Genomic DNA, 23,377 nt, shown 5'->3' with positions numbered 1-23,377 from the left:
ATCGCTACTGCACACTTCAATTTCCCTGCACGGTCAGTTTCATATACCCGCGTTGCGAGGCATCGCCCTCCGTTTCTTTCGGGCCAAACGGCATGATGGATTCCGCGTCTCCCATGGCTGTGAACGCAGAGCCGGAACTCAAACAGCCAGCTTTGCAGACCGTACGTCAAGTATCCGACCCTGTCGAATGTGATAAATCCACGCAAGAAGAGGTCTCGACCAATGACTCTAGAGAGGGTGATGCCATCATTGCACATTTGGAACCTGAACACGTGTCGCTCGATCAAATCAACCGGAGCATCGGGGATCTCACAAGTTCAATCAACGAGCTAGTCACTTCGAGGGCAACACAGTTACCTACAGCGAAGCCCGATGGATCTAATGTGGAGATTTCGGAAGGCAAAGACCTAGCCGTTAGAGGTGACGGCGACGCACCCACTGAAGAAGAGCCGAATGATGTGGAATGCCCGGCGAAGATCATTCCTCAAGTGCGAAATTGTGATTGGGAACAGTTCAAGAACAGACATGACGGTGGTAAAGACGTTTTCGCTTTGGAGGTACTGATCACTGGTAATTCACTTCCACGTCAAATGGAGGATGAGGATGCTAGAAGGCGGCGCATTCCTGGACGTATACCTGACCCTCCCCCGCCCCCTGCGGACCCGATGACGATCACAAAGCACGGCATGGCCCATAGCGAGGTGCGCAGAGGCAGCTGGATTCGTCAGGTCCGGATCAATTCAAGAGCCGTGATGAAGATCCTTGGGAAGTTCAGTGATGCTGACAAAACCTGGGAAGGGAAGCCACACACGTTTATGCAACCTTTTCGACACCTCCTTCACTTCCATGAGAAGATGAAGAAGGAGCTTCGGGTCCTCGAGGCGAAGATTGCAGGCTCGGCAGTACCATCAGAAACGAAAAACACTTCGCTGGATGAGACCAAACTGATAGTCACGGCGCCTGGTTCCGTTGTCGACGATGAAGACGCAAACAATGACAAAGACAAAGATTCAGACAATCTGGAAGGATTGGATATGAAGAAAGAAACGCTTGAAGAAGTTCAATGCTATGTCGACTTTGTGGAAGAGCACCTGCTACCTCTGCGCCAACAATTCTTTGATCCACCCACGCCGGGAGTACCCACTCGAGTACGCTACGATGAGCTCCCCTATCTCTTCGAGCCTGGCGATCTTATATACGTCCCAAAGTCTGGTCAACAAGGGCCCAATGCCAACTCAACCACACAGGAGATCCGCAGAGTATTCTCGGTTCACGTCGGCTACAACAAAGATTTGGAGACCGGCTGCAATTGCTCCATTTGCAAGGAAAGCAAGTTCACTTCATTGCAGTCGTACTACTTGGACTACGACGGCGAGAAATATGGTTGTGTCATTACTCCAGTGACTTTTGATCCATTCAAGGACAAGAAGGCGATTACTGACCTGCCCTGTTACCCTCTTCGATTCGTCGATGATTTGGAAACAAAGCTGAAACACGCCAAGAGTGACGGGGCCAGATTCGTGGAACACATCGCTAAACGGTACGGCTTCTATAACGGATGGTCGGTCATCAAGAGCCCTGCCGGGGATGATCTTGAAGATGCCAAAGGGGAGAGAATCAAGAGCCCAGAGCATATCGAGAGCGACGTGTTGGTGGACTTCACCGAAGCTTCCAACGTATACCCAAAGTGGAAACCTGAGCTGCAAACACGAACGGAAGAGTTGTACTTTCTAGTACAGGTCGCCGATCAGACTTCGATCATGACATGGAAGGGTCCTGACCGCAAAGACCTTGTGCGAGAAACACCTGACAACACAATGGATGACGTTTTGTTAGAGTTCAGAGAGTTCAATGCTTATCTCAAGCGCGATGCTTTTCTGGCGAAGAAGCATTACCCAGGTCCTCCTACTGGAGAAGATCTGGTTCTTTTACCACGACGAATGTTTGCGTATGCTGTGTGGGATCGCAAGTTTGTGCATATCGACTCTCGCTATCTTAAGCCTGTGAAGCAGCAAGGCAAAGAGGGCGAAGCGTTCACGGACCTTCAGATTGAGGACAAGAACAAGCGACTCATCGAATCACTCCTGAAATCGCACTTCCGGAAGAAGAAGGCTGAATTAGAAGGGACCGAAGTCCTCTCGCAAGACCTCATTAGAGGAAAAGGCCGAGGCATTGTAATCCTCCTTCATGGTGAACCAGGTGTTGGAAAGACCGCCACAGCGGAGGCCGTTGCCCAGAAGTACGAGAAGCCGCTGTTCCCCATCACATGCGGTGACCTCGGCTTTACACCAGAAGGTGTGGAGAAGTCATTGAAAGAATTCTTTCGCTTGGCCCATCTTTGGGATTGCGTTCTGTTGCTCGATGAAGCCGAGGTCTTCATTTCACAAAGAGACAGGAATGATCTTCAAAGAAATGCTTTGGTATCCGGTAAGCTGTCGCCACATTGGAAACAATGGAACTTATGCTGACATCAGGATTAGTATTTTTACGAATGCTCGAGTATTACAACGGTGTGTTGTTCCTCACGACCAATCGAGTTGGAGTTCTTGATGAGGCAATAAAGTCTCGAGTTCACCTCCATCTGCGATACAATCAGCTTGACAAACGACAAACAACACAGATCTTCAAGCACAACATCATTCGACTCAAGAATATCGAACTTCAACGCGAGGATCCAGTCGATCGCCTATTCATTCTTGAGAGTGAAATCAACGAATTTGCGCTGACCCATTTCGATGAGACAGTCAAATCTGGCGTAGGCCGGTGGAATGGTAGGCAGATCCGGAATGCGTTCCTGATCGCTGCTTCACTAGCGCACCTCGATGGCGACGATAACCCTGGCATGCAGAAACAGCTCAGAAAGATGCATTTCGAAACTGTCGCCCAGACAACTAAGCTATACGATAGCTTCAGGACCGCCACCTTGAACGGGGATGACAGTTATCTTGCCTTGGATCGCGGTGAGCGATATGACGCTTTCGAGCAACGTACCAACGTAGCGATGCCGCTTAGCCCATATGGACACTCGTCGTATGCACCGTCGCAACGTCCCGGCTACTATACTGCACCGACCGCTCAGTATGAACGAACAAACCCTATGGGACCCCCAGGACACATGCCCAAGCCTGCTACGCCAGTAGCGCATGAGCAACCGCCATCCGATGTAGGATATAGTCGTCAGTACGAAGCTGGTTCAAGATCATCGATGGGAGGAGCAGAGTGGCCGCAAGGACAGTATAACAACCAGCAGTACGGATAGTAGAACAACGTTGGCGGGTCCTTATCTAGCAGACGCCTGAATTCGTACCTTTCTAAGGTGCCTACAGCTTTCTTTTGCTTCCGATCGCTTCTTATCTTTTGGCTAGCTTAGCTTCCAATATACACGACAGCATCTGCCGTCTTACAACCTGTCATTGCCCTATTCGTTACGGTTCGCATGTGAAAATCGTGATGAGAAGCGCAAGGGCGTCTCGGGCCTGAGGCGTGGGAACGAGAGAGCCATGGCCCTGATGATGTAGCGACGGGTGGAAAGACGGGAGAATCTAAAAATTGGCCAAGGCGGGCTCCACACCTGCTACACGCTGCAAGTCTCGACCCCTTACGTCTCCATCCCCCATGTTGTCTACACCCACCACGACGGCTGTTGCTTTGGTCGAATATCATTCAAGAAGAGTAGTCTCTATCTGTCTGTCGAGTCAGCAAATGACACGGAAAACACGCACTGCAACGCGCGAGTGCAGCCAGGGTCTTTCCCCGCATCTGGCTGCCGAGGCTTCAACACCATGAAGTTTGGCAGCTTGAGCACGCAAAGCGATGCGTAGCTTCACGATATCACGAGTGCTAACATTATAGGCTCTACTAAACAATATACTTAGATCCAGGTAGCCTCGCATCGCCATCGACCTCGTAATCGCAGCCCCCAATCCCCCAAACACCATGACACTAGGCGAATACACAAACCTACGCGTCGACCGCCACGACCGCGTCTTCATCATAACCCTCGCCAAAGCCCCCGAAAACCGCATAAACGTCGCCTTCGCGCAAGAAATAATACGCGCGCTCCGCGACATCGAGGCAGAACTAGGCGCCGACACAGAAGGCTGCGTGATAACGCGAGGAAACGACGAGAAGTTCTGGTGCACAGGACTCGAGCTAGACGAGAGCGACAGAAACCCTTTCGCAAACAGCGATGGTTTCTTCCCGCTGCTAGCCACCTTGCTCGACTACCCGTTCCCCACTATCGCGTTATTGACAGGCCATACATTCGGCGGCGCCTGCCCCTTCGCCCTTGCACACGACTACCGCATCATGAACTCCTCGCGCGGCTTCTTCTCTATGCCGCCTGTGAATCTCGGTTTGCATTTCCCTGGCATCGGGTTCCTGCCGCGGCTTAAGCTCCGGCCGCAGGTTGCAAGGAAGATGCTGCTTGAGGCGCATCGCTGGACGGGCAAGGAGGCATACGAAGATGGCATTGTGGATGAGATTGCGGAGCCAAAGGTTATGCTTGAGGCTGCGCTGAAGAAGGCGAGGGATGTGCAGGGGAGGGCTAAGATGGGTGTTTATAGTGTGTTGAGGAATGAGCTTTGGGGGGAGGCGGCGGAGAAGATTAGGGGGATTTGTTATGTGCATGGGAAGAGGGTTACTGCGCCTGCGAAGGCGAAGATTTAGAATTCTTGGGTTCTCTGACTGATGATTATCGATGTTAATCTAGGCTGACTTACTGATCATGTATTTGGGCTGTCTCTTTGTTAGATGATTGGTTCTTTCCACAGTTTGCGTGGGCGTGCCTCATTTCGTCATAGATCCGTGCGTCATCCCATCGCGACTTCCTTTCGCTTCATCTCACTCCAACTTGCTTCCGCCTCATCGCATCCCAAAACACCAAAAACACCCCTCCATGTCGCTGCATCATCTTTCACCAATTGCCTCAGAAATCGCAGATCGGTCGCTTACGTTGACAAAACTGTTGCGACAAACAAAGTACGTCTACCGAGCGTATGAGGGTCGGTCGCGAGCTATCTTCAGGACCCTACTTGTCTCTGCGGAAACCGGACCGAGAAAACGCTCGTATCAGGCCATCGATGACATTTGATATCAGTATATACAAGTGTACTTGTGTAATGGTAGATTTTTTCTATCTGCCGCTGGCCATCAAAGGCTAAATGCGTCGCGTCATTTATCAGGCCCTGGCGATTTCCATTCAATTTGGATCAACACCGGGATGATCAACACAACAACGCGAAGCTGACTGGACCAGGCTACTTCAGCCACAGTCGTGGCTGTTGTTCGTACATCCCGTACCGTAAGGAACGGATTGGTTACGCCGTATCAATCCTGGGTTGAATTGAGGCTCAAAAACCAGGAACGGGGGCTCAGGCAACTACACATCTACACTTTCTGAGAGTTTTGTAGAGCACACACAAAGATTCACCATCATGCAATTCTAACAGCAATTATAAGCGTGGAGCATTTTGCCGCAAGCGGGATGCAGCAGCAATATACCATCAACGTGGAAGCGGATCCAACACTCAACAGAAAGTACCGCCGTTCGTACTGTTGGACATCATAATGCCTTCTAGGAGCTTATCGCACGACCGGATGACGATATACACTAAGCCGACGACCATCGTATCATGCGTATTGCATCTCCCAGCATCGGACGAAGGGTGACATGGTGCACAGTTATAAGCGCCTTGTGGCTATTTGCACAGTCTTCGAGATGCTGATACAAGAACGAGCACATCTTATATCTGGTACGGGTCACTTCTTCGACAGGATTGAGCTCTCCGCTACGGTGAATTGTCATAATCTGGTAGAGTCTACGTGTTTCGCCGACGATGAGCATAGGCAGGCTGTTATTAACGCTTGTTGCTGTTAGTCATACAGGTACTTGCTTCCATACACACACGTACTTCACTTCACAATTAACGCAATTGCAGCATATGGCCAAACAACCAAGCGGTACTGCGATTTGGGAACCTCGATATGCTATTCCGGGTGGACTGGCACGAATGGCATCAGCTTTGGTGTCGCTCTACCTCAGTCGAAAGCTGCACCCTTCGATACCGTCTTGCAAATTGTGTCGCCGATCAAGAATGGATGGGTCGGATTCAGCTGGGGTGGAACGATGCCATACGTCCCACTTACAGTCGGATGGATGAACAGTGCATCAAACACCTCTATTTACTCGTCAAGGATGGCTTTTGGCCTGAGCTTGCCACAACCCTACGCCGATGCCGAGTACTCGTACATCAAAGGAACCGGATACAACTCGACTCACTGGACCCTAACTGTGCGATGTAGAGGTTGCTCTCAATGGCATGACGTGGACGGGAATCTGGTTTCTATCGACGCGAACGCTTCTGCGCAAAAGTTCGCATATGGCTTGTCGAGTAGACCGCCTGCTGAACCGGCGAACAACAGATCTACCTTCAACGTGCACAATTCTTTTGGAAACTACCGAATTGACCTCACACAAGGTCAGAATGCGGACTTTGACGAGTTGGTTGCTGCGAACCTCATCACTGGTACCCCGCCAGCATCAAGCAGTACCCCAGTACCGAGCTCGACTATCAGCACAATATCGACTACGATGAGCATGGGTACGGTTACTTCTGGATTACCACAACCAACCCAGACAGGAATACCCGTGTCGTGTCCTGATGTTGCAGAACTTGCATTCCCTGCCAACACAGCGAAAGGATGGAGGGCGACGAAGGTCGCAGGAGGGCTGAACCAGCCAAGAGGGCTTATATTCGATAACGCTGGGAACCTTCTTGTCGTACAGAATGGTATGGGTATTACAGCTCACGAAGTTGCGCCAAACGGCTGCCTCACCTCATCCAAGACTGTCATCGCGCAGCGTAATCTCAATCATGGCATGGTGCTCAGCCACGATGGAAAGACGCTGTTCGCTAGCTCTGCGACTTCGGTATTCTCATGGTCATATGATGCAACCACCATGAGCGTATCTGAGAACGCAAAAACAGTCTTAACAGGCATGGACAGTAGAGGGCATGTCACCAGGACGCTAGCGATCCCACCAAAATATTCGAATCTTCTTCTCGTCTCACATGGATCGAATGACAACTTCGATTACGGTTCTGCGGATATCGCAACCGGTCGTTCTTGCATCAAAGTATTTGATACGACCGCTATCCCTATGGCTGGCTACGACTACCCAACCAGTGGCTACCAGATGGGCTACGGGCTCCGGAATGAAGTTGGTTTAGCATTCGACGCCGATGGCATGCTTTGGGGTGTCGAGAATTCTTCGGATGAGCTGCATCGCACTATTGACGGGATATCCGTGGATATCCATACCGATAACCCAGCTGATGAGATCAACTACATTGGAGACCCATCCAAAGAGAACACAGACTGGTATGGGTACCCCACCTGTTATACCGTCTTCAACCCGGCATCTATTGCAGACAAACTATTCACGATAGGCGACCAGTTCGTTTTGGAGCCTAATGCGACCTTCACAGACGATACCTGTAACACCCGCAGTGTACCACCGCGTCTTGCTCTTCCGGCACACTCCGCACCCCTTGATGCGAGCTTCAACAAGAACTTTACCAGCATGTACATTACCCTCCATGGGTCTTGGAACCGCAACCCTTCGATTGGATATAAGATCATTGAAGTGCCGTTTACCAAGGGCGCGAACGGCTTCGGACCGAAAGCAGCCGTGAATAGTACGCAGGCTTGGGCTGACATTTTCTGGAATCCGGATGTGGATTCTTGCTCGACTACGCAATGTTTCAGGCCTGTGAGTATTGCGCAGGATGGCTATGGTAGGATGTATGTGACTAGTGATAGCGGGGCGGAGGGGGAGATGATTATTATTGGAAGGGAGTAGATAGGGAGAAGTGTGGGACCATGGCAGCTCTTCGCATTCGTTTAAAGTGTCTCAATATTAGACTCGTCCGTCTGCTCCGTCTACCAACCTTTCGGAATTTGCTAGCAGCCTGTTTGTCTGCCTCGGTGCTTTCTACAATCATTATTTGACATCGCGCCTTGTCTCGTGAACATCGAGGTGTTTAAGCATCGTTCGCTGGATCATACCGAGGTATCTGGCCTTCGGACGTCTTGAGTTCCCGAGAATTGGGGACATGTAGCGTCGTCCAGCCCTACGAAAGTTTCCGATAAGGCAGTACAACTTAGCTGGTGATCATGATCTGCGGGGTACATGTGACTCGGCCTCTCAAATCAACACTCCAAGCAACTCACCAACCGTAACCTGTCTCGCGCATAGTGGTCCAAAAGGAGTCAACAGAGCGAGTCATGGCTGTCGCACACAAGTCATGTTTCCTTTTGTGGCAAGGTGAGCGGCGTGCGGAAGAAAAAGCAACTAAGGATCTGCCTCGGCAAAAAACTCGGTGACGTATTTACCGCTTCAACAACACTAAGGTTGCGAACGACACCCCCAATCGCACGGCGGTGAAAGGCGGCCGTGATGGACTAGGAGATGGACGAAATGTCTAGTGGTGGGGTAGCGTGCGCAACGTGTGGCGTCGCACGATGGGGGTGGAGCCACCTCGGAGGTTGAGGTCTGAGGTGGTTAGGTACAAAGGTCGACATGCACCGGCTCCCCTGGCCATTGCCCACCACTGACTTGCTGTCATAGCTTTTGTATTCGTCGGACGCTTCACATATACTCCGAGTCAGAAGCCGACTGAGAGACTACACTTTACTTCCCACTCCCCACCTCGCGTACCTGCGCCGGCACCCTTTCTCCACCGTAAGCACAGCCAGCAGTCCGCACACCGGCCCGCCATGATCGACTCGTACTTCGACGTGTTAGTAATCGGCAGCGGCCTCAGCGGCATCAACTCGGCCTACCGCATCCAAGAGTCGCTGCCAGACGCCAAATTCGCCGTCCTCGAAGCCCGCCACGAACTCGGAGGAACATGGTCGCAATTCAAATACCCGGGCGTACGGTCAGACTCCGATTTGCACACGCTCGGCTTCCAGTTCTACCCATGGAGGGCGAAGAACCCGATTGCCAGCGGCGAGAGCATCATGAGCTACTTGCAGGAGACGGCGCACAAGTTCGATCTGGACAAGAAGATTCGGTATAGACACAAGGTTATGAAGGCAGATTGGAGGAGCGAGGAACAGCGGTGGAGACTTGAGGTGGAGGTTGGGAATGATGTTGGGAGAGAGCCACGGACGGTGGTGTACTGGACCAAGTGGTTGATCACTGGTACGGGGTACTACAACTACGACACCCCGCTGAAGGCGAATATCCCCGGTATCGACAACTTCAAGGGCAAGCTTGTTCATCCGCAGTTCTGGCCTGAGGATCTGGATTACAAGGGCAAGAAGATGATTATTGTGGGTAGTGGCGCCACTACTATTACCATGATGCCTGCGATGGTGGATAATGGAGTGGGTAGTGTGACGCAGCTGCAGAGAAGTCCGACGTACATTATGAGTCTACCGCAGAAGGACCAGGTGTGGTTTGAGAAGTGGGCGCCGGAGTGGTTTACCCTCCGCTACAAGCGTAAGCCTTCTTCCCTTCAACTATCAGTCCAAACTAACAACCCAGGCTTCATGTTCACCCTCGTCCCCATCCTCCTCTACAAATTCTGCATCTGGTTCCCCACCCTCGCCTCCAACTTCCTCGTCAATAAAGCCGCTCAACAACTCCCGCCCGACTTCCCCGTCGACCCGCACTTCAAACCCGGCTACAACCCCTGGCAACAACGTATGTGCCTCTGCCCCGACGGCGACTACTTCAAAGCCTTCAGCTCAGGGAAAGCGCACATCGTCACCGACACCATCAAGAGCGTCGTCGCCGACGGCATCGAACTGAACAGTGGAAACAAACTGGAAGCTGATATTATTGTTACTGCCACAGGCCTCAACATGCGTTTCCTCGGCGGCATCGACGTGCGCGTCGACGGCAAGAAAATCGAAGTCTCAGAGCAATACATGTGGCGCAACGCCATGCTCACCTCCCTCCCCAACCTCGGCAACATCATCGGCTACTGGAACGCGTCTTGGACACTCGGTTCGGACGCCGCGTCCCGCCTCTTCGTCCGCTTGATCAAGCACCAGCAAGAGCAGGGGTATACCAGTGTGACGCCTGTGATTGATGAGAAGAGTAGACAGAAGACGGTTAGTGCTAGTCCGCTCAATAGCACGTATGTCAATGTGGCGATGAAGAAGATGCCGAATTGTGCGGATGCGGGGCCCTGGAAGCCGAGAGATAATTGGTTTGCGGATAATTGGGGGGTTACGAGGGGGAGTATTGAGGAGGGGTTGAGGTGGGAGAGGGTGAGGGTTGAGTAAAGTGGTTGGGGGTAGTAGGAAGAGAGGTTTGGAGATGGATGGGTTTATGAGGTTCTAATGAATTATACTTGAGTATGGTATTTTGGTCTTATATGCTGTTGTTCTGTGGAGAGAGTGTTGTGGTGGTCTGTTACTGCTAGACGCTTCCATCCCAATGCGGCATTTCTCTTTCACTTTCACTTTCACCGCGTCCGTGCCATATTTTCGATTTGCTTAATACAACGTCCCCCGTCTTGAAAAATCTTTCTCTACACCCATTCCCCATCCACGCCGCTCCGTCGCGACCTCAGCTGTCGACGCGACGCTGCGCATTCCTACGATATATCTTCCTGAGTACTTCACTCTCGCCACCCATCCAGCGCCCTACAATTCTCAGCATGACATCGCGTCATGATACAGAGCAGACTTTGGCGATCCGCCGCGACCTAATTGCGAAGAGATGTAGGCTCCGCGCTCAGTTCGCGACGCAGTAACGCACGCGACGGCAGCGCAGCGTCTTCTCCACGCTGACATGAAATGATCGTGTCGCAAATACTACAAGGATGAAGTCAACAATCCGCGACGTAGTTACTCACCAGCGTAGGCTCCGCGACTATGTCGCGACGCAGTAACCCACACCACGGCACCACCGCGTCGTCTTCCTGCAGGCTCCAACCAGTATTACCGCGCAACTTTTACACGATACCGAAGCAATTTTCAGACCGGCCTTGATGAATGCAAGCGCTTGATCGACTTCGATGCGTTCCGTCAATTCTTCCTCAGACAATTTCGCGCAGCGCTATCGTCGCGATGAAGGATGGGAAGAGATAATATAAACGACGAGCGACGACACAGAAATACTGTCGGAGCGACTATTGTATAGTTGCGGTTTAATATCCTCGTGGTGTTCTCAATCTGCCGTTACCGACCTGACGAAACGTTGCCAGCATCCATCACTCAAGCGGGAAAACCTTGAAGACATATCGCAACGCAGACCCTTCGATCAACTCAATAGTATTCCCTGTATCACCACTGATCTTACCCTTAGGAATCGTCCCCACCCCGCTAATCAATCCCTGGTCCCGGCAAACCTCCGAGATCATCCATCGGCAAACCTCACCACATCTTACCGAGGTGGGGCCTTTTCCTTCCTAACTCCCCAACGCGCCTTTCAATCGATCCCGCCGTTTTTGGCGATATATACATTGCATTTTCTCATACCTTCATCAAAGCAGCTCCTCTCCAGGATCAGCACAACCGGGCTTGTGGTTTAGTGGTATAATACTCCCTTAGCATGGGAGTGGTCCAGGGTTCGATTCCCTGCAAGTCCATGTTTTTGCGCTCGTCGTGGTTGGGGTAGGGCGCTGCTGTGTGTGTTTTTGGCCATTTGAAGAAGTTTTAGAGGTTTGATTTTTACATTTTCGGGCACTCTGGTCGAGGGACATCGGGCGCGATGAGGTGACAGTGGCAGTGAGGTAGAAGATTGGTTGGCACGACCACGTTGGTGGGTTGCGGATACGAAAAGTAAACGTCGTGACTCCAACATTGTTGGACTGGAGACACGAAGAGTCACTTTGCTGCACGCGGCGTGTGTACATCATAGCGGACGACGGGAGTGACTTCTGCAAACTCGTGCGTAAGAGTCATCTATTCATGTCTCGTCATACCTGGCCGTCTCGCTACCCCGGACTCTGTCGTTCATGTTCTGTTTTTCGACACTTGGGCATGTACAGTACGTTCAACTACCCCATACAAAGACGCACTCAAAGACCGTATACCGAGCGAAACTTCATTTCCGATATCCAACCGCGGCAAGCCTCCATAGAGAGACGTTGTTGTACGAGTACAACATGGCCTTTTCATCACCAAGATCAACGAAGTCGTCCATCCCTGAGTTTCTATATTGCAGCAGTGCGGCTTTAGGTGCACCCTCGCCCTTCCCGCTTTTTGCTTCATCTGGAGGCTCTTCCTGACTAAAGAGCACACAAGTACCGTACTCCTTGTCTGGCTCGATACGATTGCGGCCCATATCGAAGTCAAAGCCCAACTTCCACGGCTGATCCAGCTTGTACCCAGGGGAGGCGTTCGCGGTGATTGTCAACCGCCCTGATGGAGATTCGCTTGGTAGGACTCTATACAGCGTTTGGAGATTGCGTATACCACAGCCGTTCGGAGAGGCCCCGATCACGACAATGAGCTCGGGAACATCTGTACGGTTGACTACACTAGAGCTAGGGACGGTCCTGCGGGTGATAAGCAGGTTGAGGGTGAGTGTTGCTACATTCTGGTCGTCGTCGCATCGCGTTTCGCCACTCACATCCCCGTTCTTCCACTGGAAGTATCGTGAGAGAAGGAGATACATACAGTCGCCAGCCACAGCCCTTCACCTCGAGGTCCGTGGCAGTGTTGGTATAGCCATGGCAAAACTCTAATACATCGTCGGCACTTTCGTCTACGTGACTCGTGTCCCGGTTTGAAAAATCGCGTGCGTCTTTCATCTTGGACACAATGGTATATCTCGGGGAATAGAGAGTAGCAAACCTTCGAGCAGCGATAGGAGAATGATGGTAATAGAGCAACAGTAGCATCATCCGCGTTTTACATGTCAATGTGACTCCTTGGGGATGACTTGTCGCACGATCGTGCGTTGACGTGGACTCATACAAGATACTGAGCAGGATGCGGCAGCATCACATCGTGACTACGTAGAATATAAGAGGTCGTTGACGTTGTTCAATTCAACACTCCCTACATTCCGCGATACTATATGTCTTGGATTAGGTTCCACTTTCAACATCGATCACAGTACAACACAATAGAAACAAAAGATAATCAACAGCTCTCAACAATCTTCATTCTATGCAACCAGTAATCAGTATCCACATTTCCACACTCCCCAATTTCTGCATCCCACCTCTCCGATCTATCCCCTCAACCCTCAAGAAAAGGGCAAGACATCTTTCAACAAAAGAGAACGCCTATGCTATGCAATACCAACCTAACAATGCTCGTCCCATGTCCAAAGCCAAAGCCAGGCGAAACCATAACGCCTTGCAATCAACTTAATGGAACGCCATATCCACCGCTGGTCATAAACATGCCAGATAAAACAAGAGAAATATACAAAAGGAAAACACACCCCACACTCGTTGGTGTGGTAGGAAGGTCAAAGACCAGTCCACCCCCTCCTCCTACGTACCTGCGTCAAGTACCCATCTCCACTCCGTCTCTCCCCATAACCAGGACTCTCAGCAGCAGCACTAAGTGCCGTCAACTCCCCAGATTTCTAATCCTGCACCCCCTTCCTCGCCGCCGTACTCATCTCCCCGCCACTAGTCTCCCTCCGCCTCCTCACAATCTGCAGCCGTGGGAGCGGCGGCGCATTACTCGTCGAATGCACCGGCTGGCTACTCGACGGAGCAGGAGACCCAGTGCTATGGCCATGCGAAGACGCATGGCTCGGTGGTGTTTCGTTCTCGCCTCCGACAACACTCTGCCGGCGCCGACTCACGGCTTCGCTGATGCGTCCTTGACGCGCTTTGGGAAGTCGAGACGAGGACTTCGCGTTGTTGTGATTCGCTTCTATGCGCGCGAGACTGGTTGCTGCGTCGCGGGACGGAGGACGGGAGGAAGTGCGTGGACCGGTTGGTGTGCTGGTGTTTGATTGGAGGGCGGCGAAAGACGTGGAACTGCGGGCGAGAGCGGGTGGTTTCGATCTTCCAGACGAAGAAGGAGGGAGGACGGCGGTGGGGTCTTCAGCGAGATCCCACATTGCGGTTGAGGATTGGGAGCGCGTAATGCGGTGGTCGCCGCGGTGGCCTGTCGGTGTGCCAGACATGGGTGGGAGCATGAAGGTGGATTTGAGGGAGTTGGGTGTAGGGGGTGTGAGACCCATGCCGCTGCTAACGAGCGTGGAACCGGTGCTAGAGCCAGAGCCGTCGCGGCGGCCGGCTGAGGAGGCGGGGCGGCGGAGGTTCATGCCTACATTCGAGGCGCGACTAAGGCTTCGTTTGCCGTTGGAGCCTTTACTGATGCCGGAGAGTTCGACTTCGTCGCAGGCGCGGACGAGCTCTTCGGCCATTTGGCGTACCAACACTGCAGAGTCGTGTTCCATGAGCCAGCTGATGCGCTCGTAACAGCCGAATGCGCGTATAAGCCAGCAGCCCTCGTCCTTCGCGTCGCAAATCGTCCGCAGGATACGGAGGAAGTTCAGACGCGTCACGGCATCCTTGTGTCCCAGCTTTTGTTCTGTGCGACCGAAGATCTCGGGTACGGCGAGGGAGGCAGCGATTGGTGGTGACAAGCGAACCACCTTCTGCAGTGGCTCGAGCATGTTCTCGAAGGTTGAGTGTGGGAGGTCGGCGGAGGTATACGCGGAGATGATGGCGACGGTAAAGTTCGATTGTGAGGAGAGAAGGTATTGCTCGACGCGCGCGGTTTCTTCCTGGAGCCTGTTATAGTTAGCATGAGATACATGACCATCAATTCATTGAATGCATACCACACGAAAATGGCATCCAGGGCCGTTACCGCCCAATTGCGGTCGCCCAACAGCGAAACGTAGAACGCCAGACCCTTTGCATCCCACAACATTTTCCGTGCCACCTTGCCCGAGTTGACCATCTCAAGCAGCACCGGCAGCGCAAACTCCTTGAGCGGGCCGCCTTCACGCACAACTTCCTTCAGCAGAGGAATAATGTCCGACAACGCAGCCTCCTCCTGTCTGCTCTTGTTGTGCCGACACAAGTTGTACATGGTATTGAGGATCTGGTTCGAGATCTCGCGGTGGAAGGGAGGTAGTCGCGCTGGGTCAGAGGCCGATCGCTGCTGACTGCGGCTCATTGCGTCTTTCTGCCGGGTCGACTTCAGTAATTCGATGAGGATGTCGATCGCGTTGGAGTTTTGTAAGGCTTCGTGGGTCGACGAGAGGGAGCTGAGGTTCTTGATGAACTTGAGCATCGTGATCTGGTGCGGTGGTGCCATCTTGCGGAGATCTTTCAATACACCTGTGAGTTGTTAGCCATGTTTAACCTTGACAGGCTATTACCGAGCCTAAGCTTGTAAAATGGGAGGGATAACTTACGCTTCAGGATCATCCGATCCGCCACAAGATCCTTGACATGACTCTCTGCTTGCGAGAAGATGAGGAAGATCTGTACAATCCTGCCGACGATAAGGCGTGCAACCTCCCCATCTTCCTCCACCATACGGTTCAGCACCAAGCTGAGGGGGTATAGTACGCTCGATCTCGAGAATATGCGACAAAAGTCATTCTTCGGGGTCGGTCCTTGTAATTCGAAAACACCAAAGACGCCATTGACACCGATGAGCACCAGATCGCGCTCAGCGTCAATGTCCTCTTCCAAAAACTCAACGAGCACATTGATACCACCACAGCCGATGAACATTTGCAGCGTCAATGTGCTGGTTTGGTACATCTGCCGTACGAAAGCCGCAGCCTCTTTCCGGATGTCGCTAGGGAACTTCTTGGAAGCAAAGTAACAAATGGTAGGGATGCCACCCAAGAACGACAAGCTCTCTTGCGATTCAGAGTCTTCCAGGATGATCAGGTTGATAATCTTCAGAAGGGGTAGGACCACCTCGTTGTGCGGCCTGGTTCCGAGAATTTCCAAAATCGGCAGCATGCCGTGACTTCGCAATATGATTGATCGCTTATCCGGAGATTCATGTAGCACCTGCAGTAATTGATCTGCAATGTCGAGTAGCTCGTCGTCGGGTTGACTTGTCTTCAGACAGCCCACAAGACTCTCCGTCATCTTCGTCAACCGATCGTCCCGGTCTCGCGCGACGTTGTTTTCCAAGTTGATATTGTCGAGGCCCTCATCAAGGTTCGCGAACGGATCAAGATCATCCTCGTCGGCTATGATGAAAGAGTTCGCCATCTTCGATGTGATCATGGCAAGACTGCTGTGCTCACTCCCACTATCACTCTCGGCTCGGCTAGGATTAGCAAGCTGACTCTTGATGTCACCAAAGACATCCGAAAAGTCATCGCCTTCATCCTCGGCGTACTTTTGAATCTCAATTTCCGACTGCGTCCGTTGTAGTTGCTTCCGTGTCGATGTCGAGCTCGTCGATCTCTGATGGACATTGCCACCAGACTTGAGATCGCGTGTTGACTTGGGCCCTGCTTTTAGGTCGCTGGGATGGAACAGTCGTGGAGAGAAAGTATCAGATGGTGGACTGGAGTTGGTGACGATTACTTGTCTAGATGGCACGGCTGGCGAGTTTGCGTACTGCATGGACGCTAGCTTACGCTCAAAGGCACCCTCATCAGCTGGCATGAGATCCGAATAATCCTCGACAGTGTCCTCGCGAAAGAGCTGACTTGGCCGCGCTGGCGCTGTCGTCTTTGGCTTGGGAGGCTGTGCAGCCCTTGGTGTACCTCGCAGGAATGCCGTTCTAGGCTGAGGCTCATGTCTATCCTCGTACTCTGATGTGGAAGCGTTCGAATTTGATCTCGAAGACGTGTTCGATGATGACGCAGACGTCCTAGGTCTACCATTGGCGCCTCTCGATCTCTCAACCGCTCTATGGCCCGACGCTTTCGGGAAGCTCTGGAACTGCGCCAAGTTCATCGGACTCTTCACCGTAGCCTCGCCATCGTACTCTGCCATCTCTGTAACCGACTCAAAACTGGCAAAAGCCTTGAGCTTGTCGCTCGAAAAGAGACCGCCAAAGTTGTCCTGTGGCTTCAAGTGTGGCATCTGCAGGGCGCGGGGCGATATGCTTTCGGCAAAGTCATTATCCCAGTTATCGTCATGATCTAGCTCCGGGGAGCGGAACGACTCAGCGGTGGGTCTGTGCTTCGGGATGTTGAGATTAACATTGGCCGGATTCTTGCGAGATGAAGCAGCAGGACTGGCTTTCTGCAAGCCCGACACAAGACGCGAGCTTCGGCGCAGGGAGCTGGGCGACTTTAATGCCTCGTTCCATTCCTGCACGGACTTGACTGCTTCCTGATATTCGGTAGGTTTTGTGGGTACTGCAGGGACAGTCCGCTTGGCGCTGAGAATCCATGGGTGCTTGAGGAGGCGTTTTGCGGAGATGCGGAGCGTGGGATTCTTCTGGAAACACTCCATGAGGAACTCGCGCAGCAGCTGTAGGGGTCAGAATGTGGGGTATACGTTGGAGGGGATTACTAACCGGAGAGGCACTTCCAGGTATCGGCGGGTGCTCATCGTTGACGATTCTGAAGAGGGCCTGCATGGGCTGGAGCTTGTGGTAGGGCGGCTTCCCTTCGATAAGCTCGATGACTGTGCATCCCAAACTCCATATGTCTGACGAAGTAGTAGCGCCGGATAGTTCGATGACCTCGGGAGCCATCCAGTACGGCGTGCCGACAACACTCGACTGGTCCAGACCTGACTGCTTGGTGGCTACGCCAAAGTCTGCCAGCTTGACGAGGCCCTCCTTGGTCGTCAGAATGTTTGCGCCCTTTATATCCCGATGTATGACACCCTGTTCGTGGAGGTAGAGGAGCCCGTGGAGGACCTGCGACATGTACAGCGCGACGAGGTTTTCGGGGAATTTTCCAAAGTTCTTGCAGATGCTGTGCAACGATCCGTTTTCGCAGTACCTGAGATGATTAGTTACGCCCTGGACGTTCATTCGGGCCACTCACTCCAGAATAATGTACAGACTCTCGGAGCTCCTCACGAAGCCGTTGTACTTGACGATGTTGGGGTGGTTCAGGTTCTTGAGCAGGTCAATCTCCATCTCCATGTTCTTGAGGTCGGCGGTGCCCAGGTTCTCGAGGCGGACCTGCTTGATGGCGACGGCCTCGCCAGTCCCCCAGTTGAGGGCGCGGTACACGCTGCCGAATGCGCCTTTGCCCAGGCAGTCGCCCAGCTGGAAGTCCTTGAGGCCATCCACGCCCTGGGCGGCCTTTTGCGCGGTGCCCTCTCTGCTCGGTCGCTGGTCGCGCTCGCGGGGCTGGCCATTGTGGTTGGACGACGACGACGACTTCTTCGCGTGGCCCGGCGTGCTGGCGGTCGGGGCGGAGGGCTGCGACGAGCGCGAGTTCGAGGCTGCGTGCGCCGGTCGGGAGGGGTGTGAGACCATGTTGACGTCTTCTCCAGGCCCGGGCCGGCTGCTATGCCGTCGTATCGTCGGGGCGTCGTCTGTCGCGGCGCGGAGGTGCGTTGGCGGAGGTGGGCGGCGGCGGCGGTGAATGGCGGGCTGCGGTGTGCATATCCTCCCTCAACACGCACCCGGGGATCCAGAGCGACGGCAGCGTCGCGGGCAAAGTCGCAATTGTTGTTGTTGCCCATGCGCAGCCCAGGCAATGCGTTGGAGGGGCCCGTTACCAGCGCAAAGCAATTATCACACGGGGATCCTGGCCGCGAAACACGCTCTAGCACGCCCAGCGAATCCCAGAGTCGCTCTCGCCTGCCAGCGGCTGCCGTTGTGGAAAGACTCGTCGCCCAGTGCTGCCGCGGAGATTGAGGCAGCGGGCGTCGGGGAGTCGCTAGAGGGCGGCGACTCGAGCTGCGGTGAATGTCTTGTTGCTACTCGACCTGCGCGCAGTAGCGGCCGCGCCGTTGCATCCTCGCATCCTCGCTTCATGCGCCCTGCCTCGTACCATCCACTCACCGCGCTGCACCCCATGGCTGCCTCCGGTTCCGAAAATTGTGTATGCACATATGTATGTAGGTGCCACAATGCGACGCGACGCGACGCGCCGTACTTTATGTTTCTCTTAGCAAAATTTCGTCACAAAGACACATTGTCATCAAAGACATGCTCTCCACGTGCGCTAGCCCCTTGCATAAGCCACACATAACATTTCCGTCACCTACGACGCGCCCCATCATCATCAAATGCTTGCGTCACATCACCTCTCGCTATCGCTCACTATCGCAATCAGACATCATCAGCATGGTTTATCGCTGTCGCGGGGAATGTGGGGAAACGGCTTCGGTCAGCCTTGTGGAAACCCGACCAAAGAGGAAGTGCCGATGCACGAGTCAAGTTGAGACGCCTAACAGTTGGTATCATTTCTCATACTTATTTACTAATCATCATCTCCCTCACATCTTCGCCACCAAACCCTAAGAGCTCACAACGTTGAGGACACCGCCGTCCACTGTCAGAATCTGGCCGTTGACGTAGGAGTTCTTGGTGAGGAAGATGACGGCCTGTGCCATCTCTGCATCGCTTCCCGCACGTCCATGTGGAACGTGGCCCTTCTCCTGGATCTTCTCATCCGGCAGATCACTCTTCTGGTTCTCGTCGCTCTCCTTCGCTGTCATCTCCGATGGGAAGTAGCCAGGGGCAATGCTGTTCACACGGATGCGAAGCTGCTGGAACTCGGCCGACATGAGTTTGCTGAGGTGGACGGTGCCGCCCTGAAGTAAGAGTTAGTGAAAAGCTTCTACACACGAAGACAAATGTCTCACCTTGGCAGCGTTGTAGCTGAAGTGCCCTTGTGCGTCCTTCATGATTCCCGACATGGATGAGATGACAATGACAGAGGCAGAAAGGTGGCCATGGCTCTCAGTTCCAGCTTGGAGAAGCGGCAGAAGTACGACGGTGGTGAAGTAGACGGCAGTGACATCGGTGTTGTACGTCTCGGCCCAGCCCTCGAATGTCTCGTTGTCGAAGAGCTTCTTCTTCATGTCGGTCGCGTTGTCTGCATCGGGAATACCCTTCTCGCCTGAGATACCGGCGGCGGCGATGAGAAGGTTGATGTACTTCTCCTTGGACGCTAGCTCCTGGTACATGCGCTCCAAGTCGTCCTTCTTGGTTACGTCACATGGCGAGAGAGGGATGATTTGACCGCCTTGGTCGGGGCTGTGTGACTTCGCTGCGGTCTCGAGGGCTAACATGGTCAGTACCTCCGTCTGCCTAATTCGAGGGGGCGGTAGTCGTGCTTACCTTCTTGTCGACGACCAGTAATGTATACCTTTCAGATGTTAGGAGTTTTCATTCGCGAGAAGGAGGAACGTACTTTTGCGCCGTTCGCAGCAAGGGCCTGGGCAGCCATGAGGCCAATACCAGAGCCGCCTCCGGTCACTACGCATACATAGTCCTTGACTGAGAAGAGCTTCGCGACGTGAAGGTCGGAAGTGTTTGCTTTGGGAGGCATGGTGAATCGAAGCTGTTTGGTTTGAATGGGATTGGGGTGTGAGACTCTCGTTGAATCTGAGTGATTCCGGCAATTGAACAATTCACAGTAAAGGTGTAGGACGTTCGTGCAAAAAGCGTAGAAGTTCTGTTAGTATAATTAGCTATGACGTACAGCTGTAAACAGCCCACCTGACCTAAATAGGCTTAGCCCCAACGCGCTCATGCCACAGCCTCTCTTGCCTCATGTGGTCTCGCGCAAACTTGCCGTTCAGCCCGTTCAGCCTCGACCTCCAACGTCCAGGCAGTCGCTTCCATGACCGCGCCACTGTTTCTTCGACTTGCCTCTTCCGCGCATCATCGCATCGCTTTCACTCTTTCTCCACACTCCATCATAATTTCAACTCACCCACGGTTGTCTAACAATGCCTACCAACGGCGCGTAGCACATACACGGCAATCTCCAAAACTTGGAGACTATTATTTCCTTCATCTTTTCGATACATCTGCACGCGTATAGAAACCGCGGTCATAGCTTGTCCACGCAACCTTACTTGGGAACATCGCCCTCAACCGCCCGCTGCAATGTCTGACCCACGAAACGAGCTCATGGTTCCACCAGGAATGAGTGACCAGCTATGGCCCGAGCGCCTGGACACACCCGGACTCATCCCGCATCACCTCAAACGCTCTGCGACAGGTCAGTTCCCCATCTTAGAGGTTATCCAGCGTCTACTTTATCGACTCCGGCCAAGCGGCATCGGCGATCTTGAAAAGCTCCTCGCACTCATCGGTCTTTACCAAGCTGTTCGTCCCGCATACAAGCATCTGAAGGATTTCTTTACATGGGCCTTGACTGTCCAAGTCACCATCCCAGAGACCGATCTAGTCGCTAGAGAGGTTCTGGCGTGGATGGGCTCGGAGGTGATACTCAACAGCCACACGAGGAGTGCCATGCTGGTCACAGGAGGCACACAGGATCCCAATGACGAATTTCATCGCCGCATGATGGCGGCGCATAACCCGAGACTTGCATCCGAGAAACCGGACGACGAGGTTCTGTGCCTTCCGCCAATCGGTACACGACTATTTTGGGTCGGATTTCGACCGTATCTATTCTCACGTCGAGGTGGCGCTGGCTATCGGACCAACAGTGGTATGGCCGGTAATCTTCTCGACGATAGTGGCCAGCTTCAAAACTCCCTCACTATCATGACGCTCGGATGGAGTCTCAAACCACTCAAGCAGTTCACCGGTCTCTGTCGCGAGTTCCGACTCAACAACCTCACAGGTACCACAACGGTATACTTCGCGGGAGATCGTACAGATCCATACGGTAACGGTTGGCAGTCGGTTTCCAAAGCCATTCGAAAGCTCGACACTATAGACATGGACGAGACTACCAAATTTGATATTGTCAGAGACGCAGAATACTACTACAGCGAGGAGTCGCGGTCATTCTTTGCCGACTGTGGTATTCCATATCGGCGCGGATATCTCTTCCATGGCCCCCCGGGTACCGGCAAGAGCTCATTCAGCGCTGCATTGGCGGGCCATCTTGGCTGCGACATCTACCACATCAACCTTTCCACCGGTAGCATCAATGATGGAACACTTCACCGCTTATTCCTAGGCCTTCCACGCAAGTGCGTAGTGGTTCTGGAAGACATCGACTCTGCTGGTATCGGTCGCGAACGAACACCGCCGGCTGCCCCAACAGGAGCACAGGCGCAAGCGGATGAAAACCTGGGTGACGTCGCTGGCATTCCAGGTGGCATCGGTCCGCTGCCAAAACCTCGGGCTCGTGATTACCCGGGTGTGGGTCGTAGATCGAACACAGTCACACTAAGCGGCCTGCTGAATGCCATTGACGGAAACGCCTCTCAAGAAGGAAGACTCTTGATCATGACCTCCAACGCTCCCGATACGCTTGATGCGGCTTTGACGCGTCCCGGTCGTATCGACAAGAAGGTCTACTTCGGCAATATGGACCCTAGTGCGGGCAAGAGCATCTTCAAGCGCTTGATTGGTCGATCAGCTCTCGCTCATGATGCGGAGTTCACTATGGCGCAGATCGAGGAGTGGGCATCTGAGTTTGCTGAGAAGATGCCCACGAATACATGTAAGTACCTCACGCTTGTTGACCTCAGGATTCGTGCTAACAAGACCTGCAGTTTCCCCAGCACAAGTGCAAAACTACCTCCAAGGCTGTCGCGGCGACCCTCTCAAAGCTCTCAACGACGTTGAAGCCTGGATCGCGGAGACCAAGCTCGAAGCTGGGAAGTCGAACGGCACTCAGAACGGCACTCAGAATGGTACTCAGGACAACGCTCAAAACCACGCTCAGAACGGCGTAGGCCCGGCCATTTCAACCAAGCCCGTCCCTGATGGTAGTGAGTTAGAAGCTCTAATCCTAGCCGGGAGCACGGACTGAAACAGCATCGGAAACACTGTATTGGTTGTCCTCATGTACTGACGTTGTACCAACAGCTGCGTCCACCCCGGTTCTTCCAATGTTCTATATAATGCAGTACGACCCAGAGTGTCCAAAGTATACATGGAAACAAGGTCCGAGGATCTCACAAACAAGGGCATGGACCGTGAGTGGACCTCCTTTGAGAACATCTGGATAGACTATTGTTAGTGGCTGGTAGACTGGGATGAAGACGCTGAAAGTTCATTGTTTTGGGTACGAAGAAGTAGAGATTGGAGAGTTGTGATCGTAGCTGGGGTTAGGATGTTGTGCGCGCACTTCTTCTATCGAAGACAAACGTTCACGTATTTGGTAGTGGATGAAATGACGTCCGGATAGCCGGCAATGTCTAAGCTTTTCCATGTCGCTGCTTGTCATGTTCTAGACTTAGTGAAGCTCAAGACACTTCATCCTCCGACCAGACTCTCGGTACGAATGCACTTTTCACTCCACTTGTATCCTTGTCTGATCGACCTTCATACCGTCCACCATGCTCATGTCACCACCACGCTGTCGCAAACCTCATCCGCACCT

General features: G+C 53.0%; 8 protein-coding genes and 1 non-coding gene across 9 annotated transcripts; 6 read left to right on the top strand and 3 right to left on the bottom strand.

The window, feature by feature from the left end:
* Positions 1-95: 95 nt before the first annotated feature.
* Positions 96-3,259, top strand: J4E92_008345 (uncharacterized protein; the record flags this gene model as incomplete). The annotated part of the gene is made up of 2 exons (XM_051499697.1): positions 96-2,427; positions 2,481-3,259. 2 exons carry the CDS (start codon positions 96-98, stop codon positions 3,257-3,259), a joined length of 3,111 nt encoding a protein of 1,036 aa, XP_051350073.1.
* Positions 3,260-3,936: 677 nt separating this feature from the next.
* On the top strand, positions 3,937-4,668 carry J4E92_008344 (uncharacterized protein; the record flags this gene model as incomplete). The annotated part of the gene is made up of 1 exon (XM_051499696.1): positions 3,937-4,668. One exon carries the CDS (start codon positions 3,937-3,939, stop codon positions 4,666-4,668), a length of 732 nt encoding a protein of 243 aa, XP_051350072.1.
* A 1,169-nt stretch (positions 4,669-5,837) lies between these two features.
* Positions 5,838-7,864, top strand: J4E92_008343 (uncharacterized protein; the record flags this gene model as incomplete). The annotated part of the gene is made up of 2 exons (XM_051499695.1): positions 5,838-5,886; positions 5,940-7,864. The coding sequence occupies 2 exons, from the start codon at positions 5,838-5,840 to the stop codon at positions 7,862-7,864; spliced, it is 1,974 nt and encodes a 657-aa protein (XP_051350071.1).
* A 662-nt stretch (positions 7,865-8,526) lies between these two features.
* Positions 8,527-10,302, top strand: J4E92_008342 (uncharacterized protein; the record flags this gene model as incomplete). Its single annotated transcript, XM_051499694.1, has 2 exons — positions 8,527-8,532; positions 8,764-10,302. 2 exons carry the CDS (start codon positions 8,527-8,529, stop codon positions 10,300-10,302), a joined length of 1,545 nt encoding a protein of 514 aa, XP_051350070.1.
* A 1,238-nt stretch (positions 10,303-11,540) lies between these two features.
* Positions 11,541-11,612, top strand: J4E92_008341. The gene has a single exon. It is a non-coding gene; the product is annotated as a tRNA-Ala (tRNA).
* Positions 11,613-12,070: 458 nt separating this feature from the next.
* J4E92_008340 (uncharacterized protein) lies at positions 12,071-12,943 on the bottom strand (the record flags this gene model as incomplete). The annotated part of the gene is made up of 2 exons (XM_051499693.1): positions 12,071-12,413; positions 12,897-12,943. The coding sequence occupies 2 exons, from the start codon at positions 12,941-12,943 to the stop codon at positions 12,071-12,073; spliced, it is 390 nt and encodes a 129-aa protein (XP_051350069.1).
* A 624-nt stretch (positions 12,944-13,567) lies between these two features.
* J4E92_008339 (uncharacterized protein) lies at positions 13,568-18,366 on the bottom strand (the record flags this gene model as incomplete). The annotated part of the gene is made up of 5 exons (XM_051499692.1): positions 13,568-14,732; positions 14,783-15,287; positions 15,365-17,402; positions 17,449-17,854; positions 17,927-18,366. The coding sequence occupies 5 exons, from the start codon at positions 18,364-18,366 to the stop codon at positions 13,568-13,570; spliced, it is 4,554 nt and encodes a 1,517-aa protein (XP_051350068.1).
* Positions 18,367-19,355: 989 nt separating this feature from the next.
* Positions 19,356-20,392, bottom strand: J4E92_008338 (uncharacterized protein; the record flags this gene model as incomplete). The annotated part of the gene is made up of 4 exons (XM_051499691.1): positions 19,356-19,652; positions 19,704-20,125; positions 20,182-20,209; positions 20,255-20,392. The coding sequence occupies 4 exons, from the start codon at positions 20,390-20,392 to the stop codon at positions 19,356-19,358; spliced, it is 885 nt and encodes a 294-aa protein (XP_051350067.1).
* Positions 20,393-20,955: 563 nt separating this feature from the next.
* J4E92_008337 (uncharacterized protein) lies at positions 20,956-22,804 on the top strand (the record flags this gene model as incomplete). Its single annotated transcript, XM_051499690.1, has 2 exons — positions 20,956-22,492; positions 22,545-22,804. The coding sequence occupies 2 exons, from the start codon at positions 20,956-20,958 to the stop codon at positions 22,802-22,804; spliced, it is 1,797 nt and encodes a 598-aa protein (XP_051350066.1).
* Between the last annotated feature and the right edge of the window lie 573 nt (positions 22,805-23,377).

The sequence above is a fragment of the Alternaria infectoria genome (genome assembly GCF_024043175.1).
Source record: "Alternaria infectoria strain BMP 0036 chromosome Unknown scaffold_16, whole genome shotgun sequence".
Taxonomy (NCBI): domain Eukaryota; kingdom Fungi; phylum Ascomycota; class Dothideomycetes; order Pleosporales; family Pleosporaceae; genus Alternaria; species Alternaria infectoria.
This window is presented reverse-complemented; position numbering and strand designations above follow the sequence as displayed.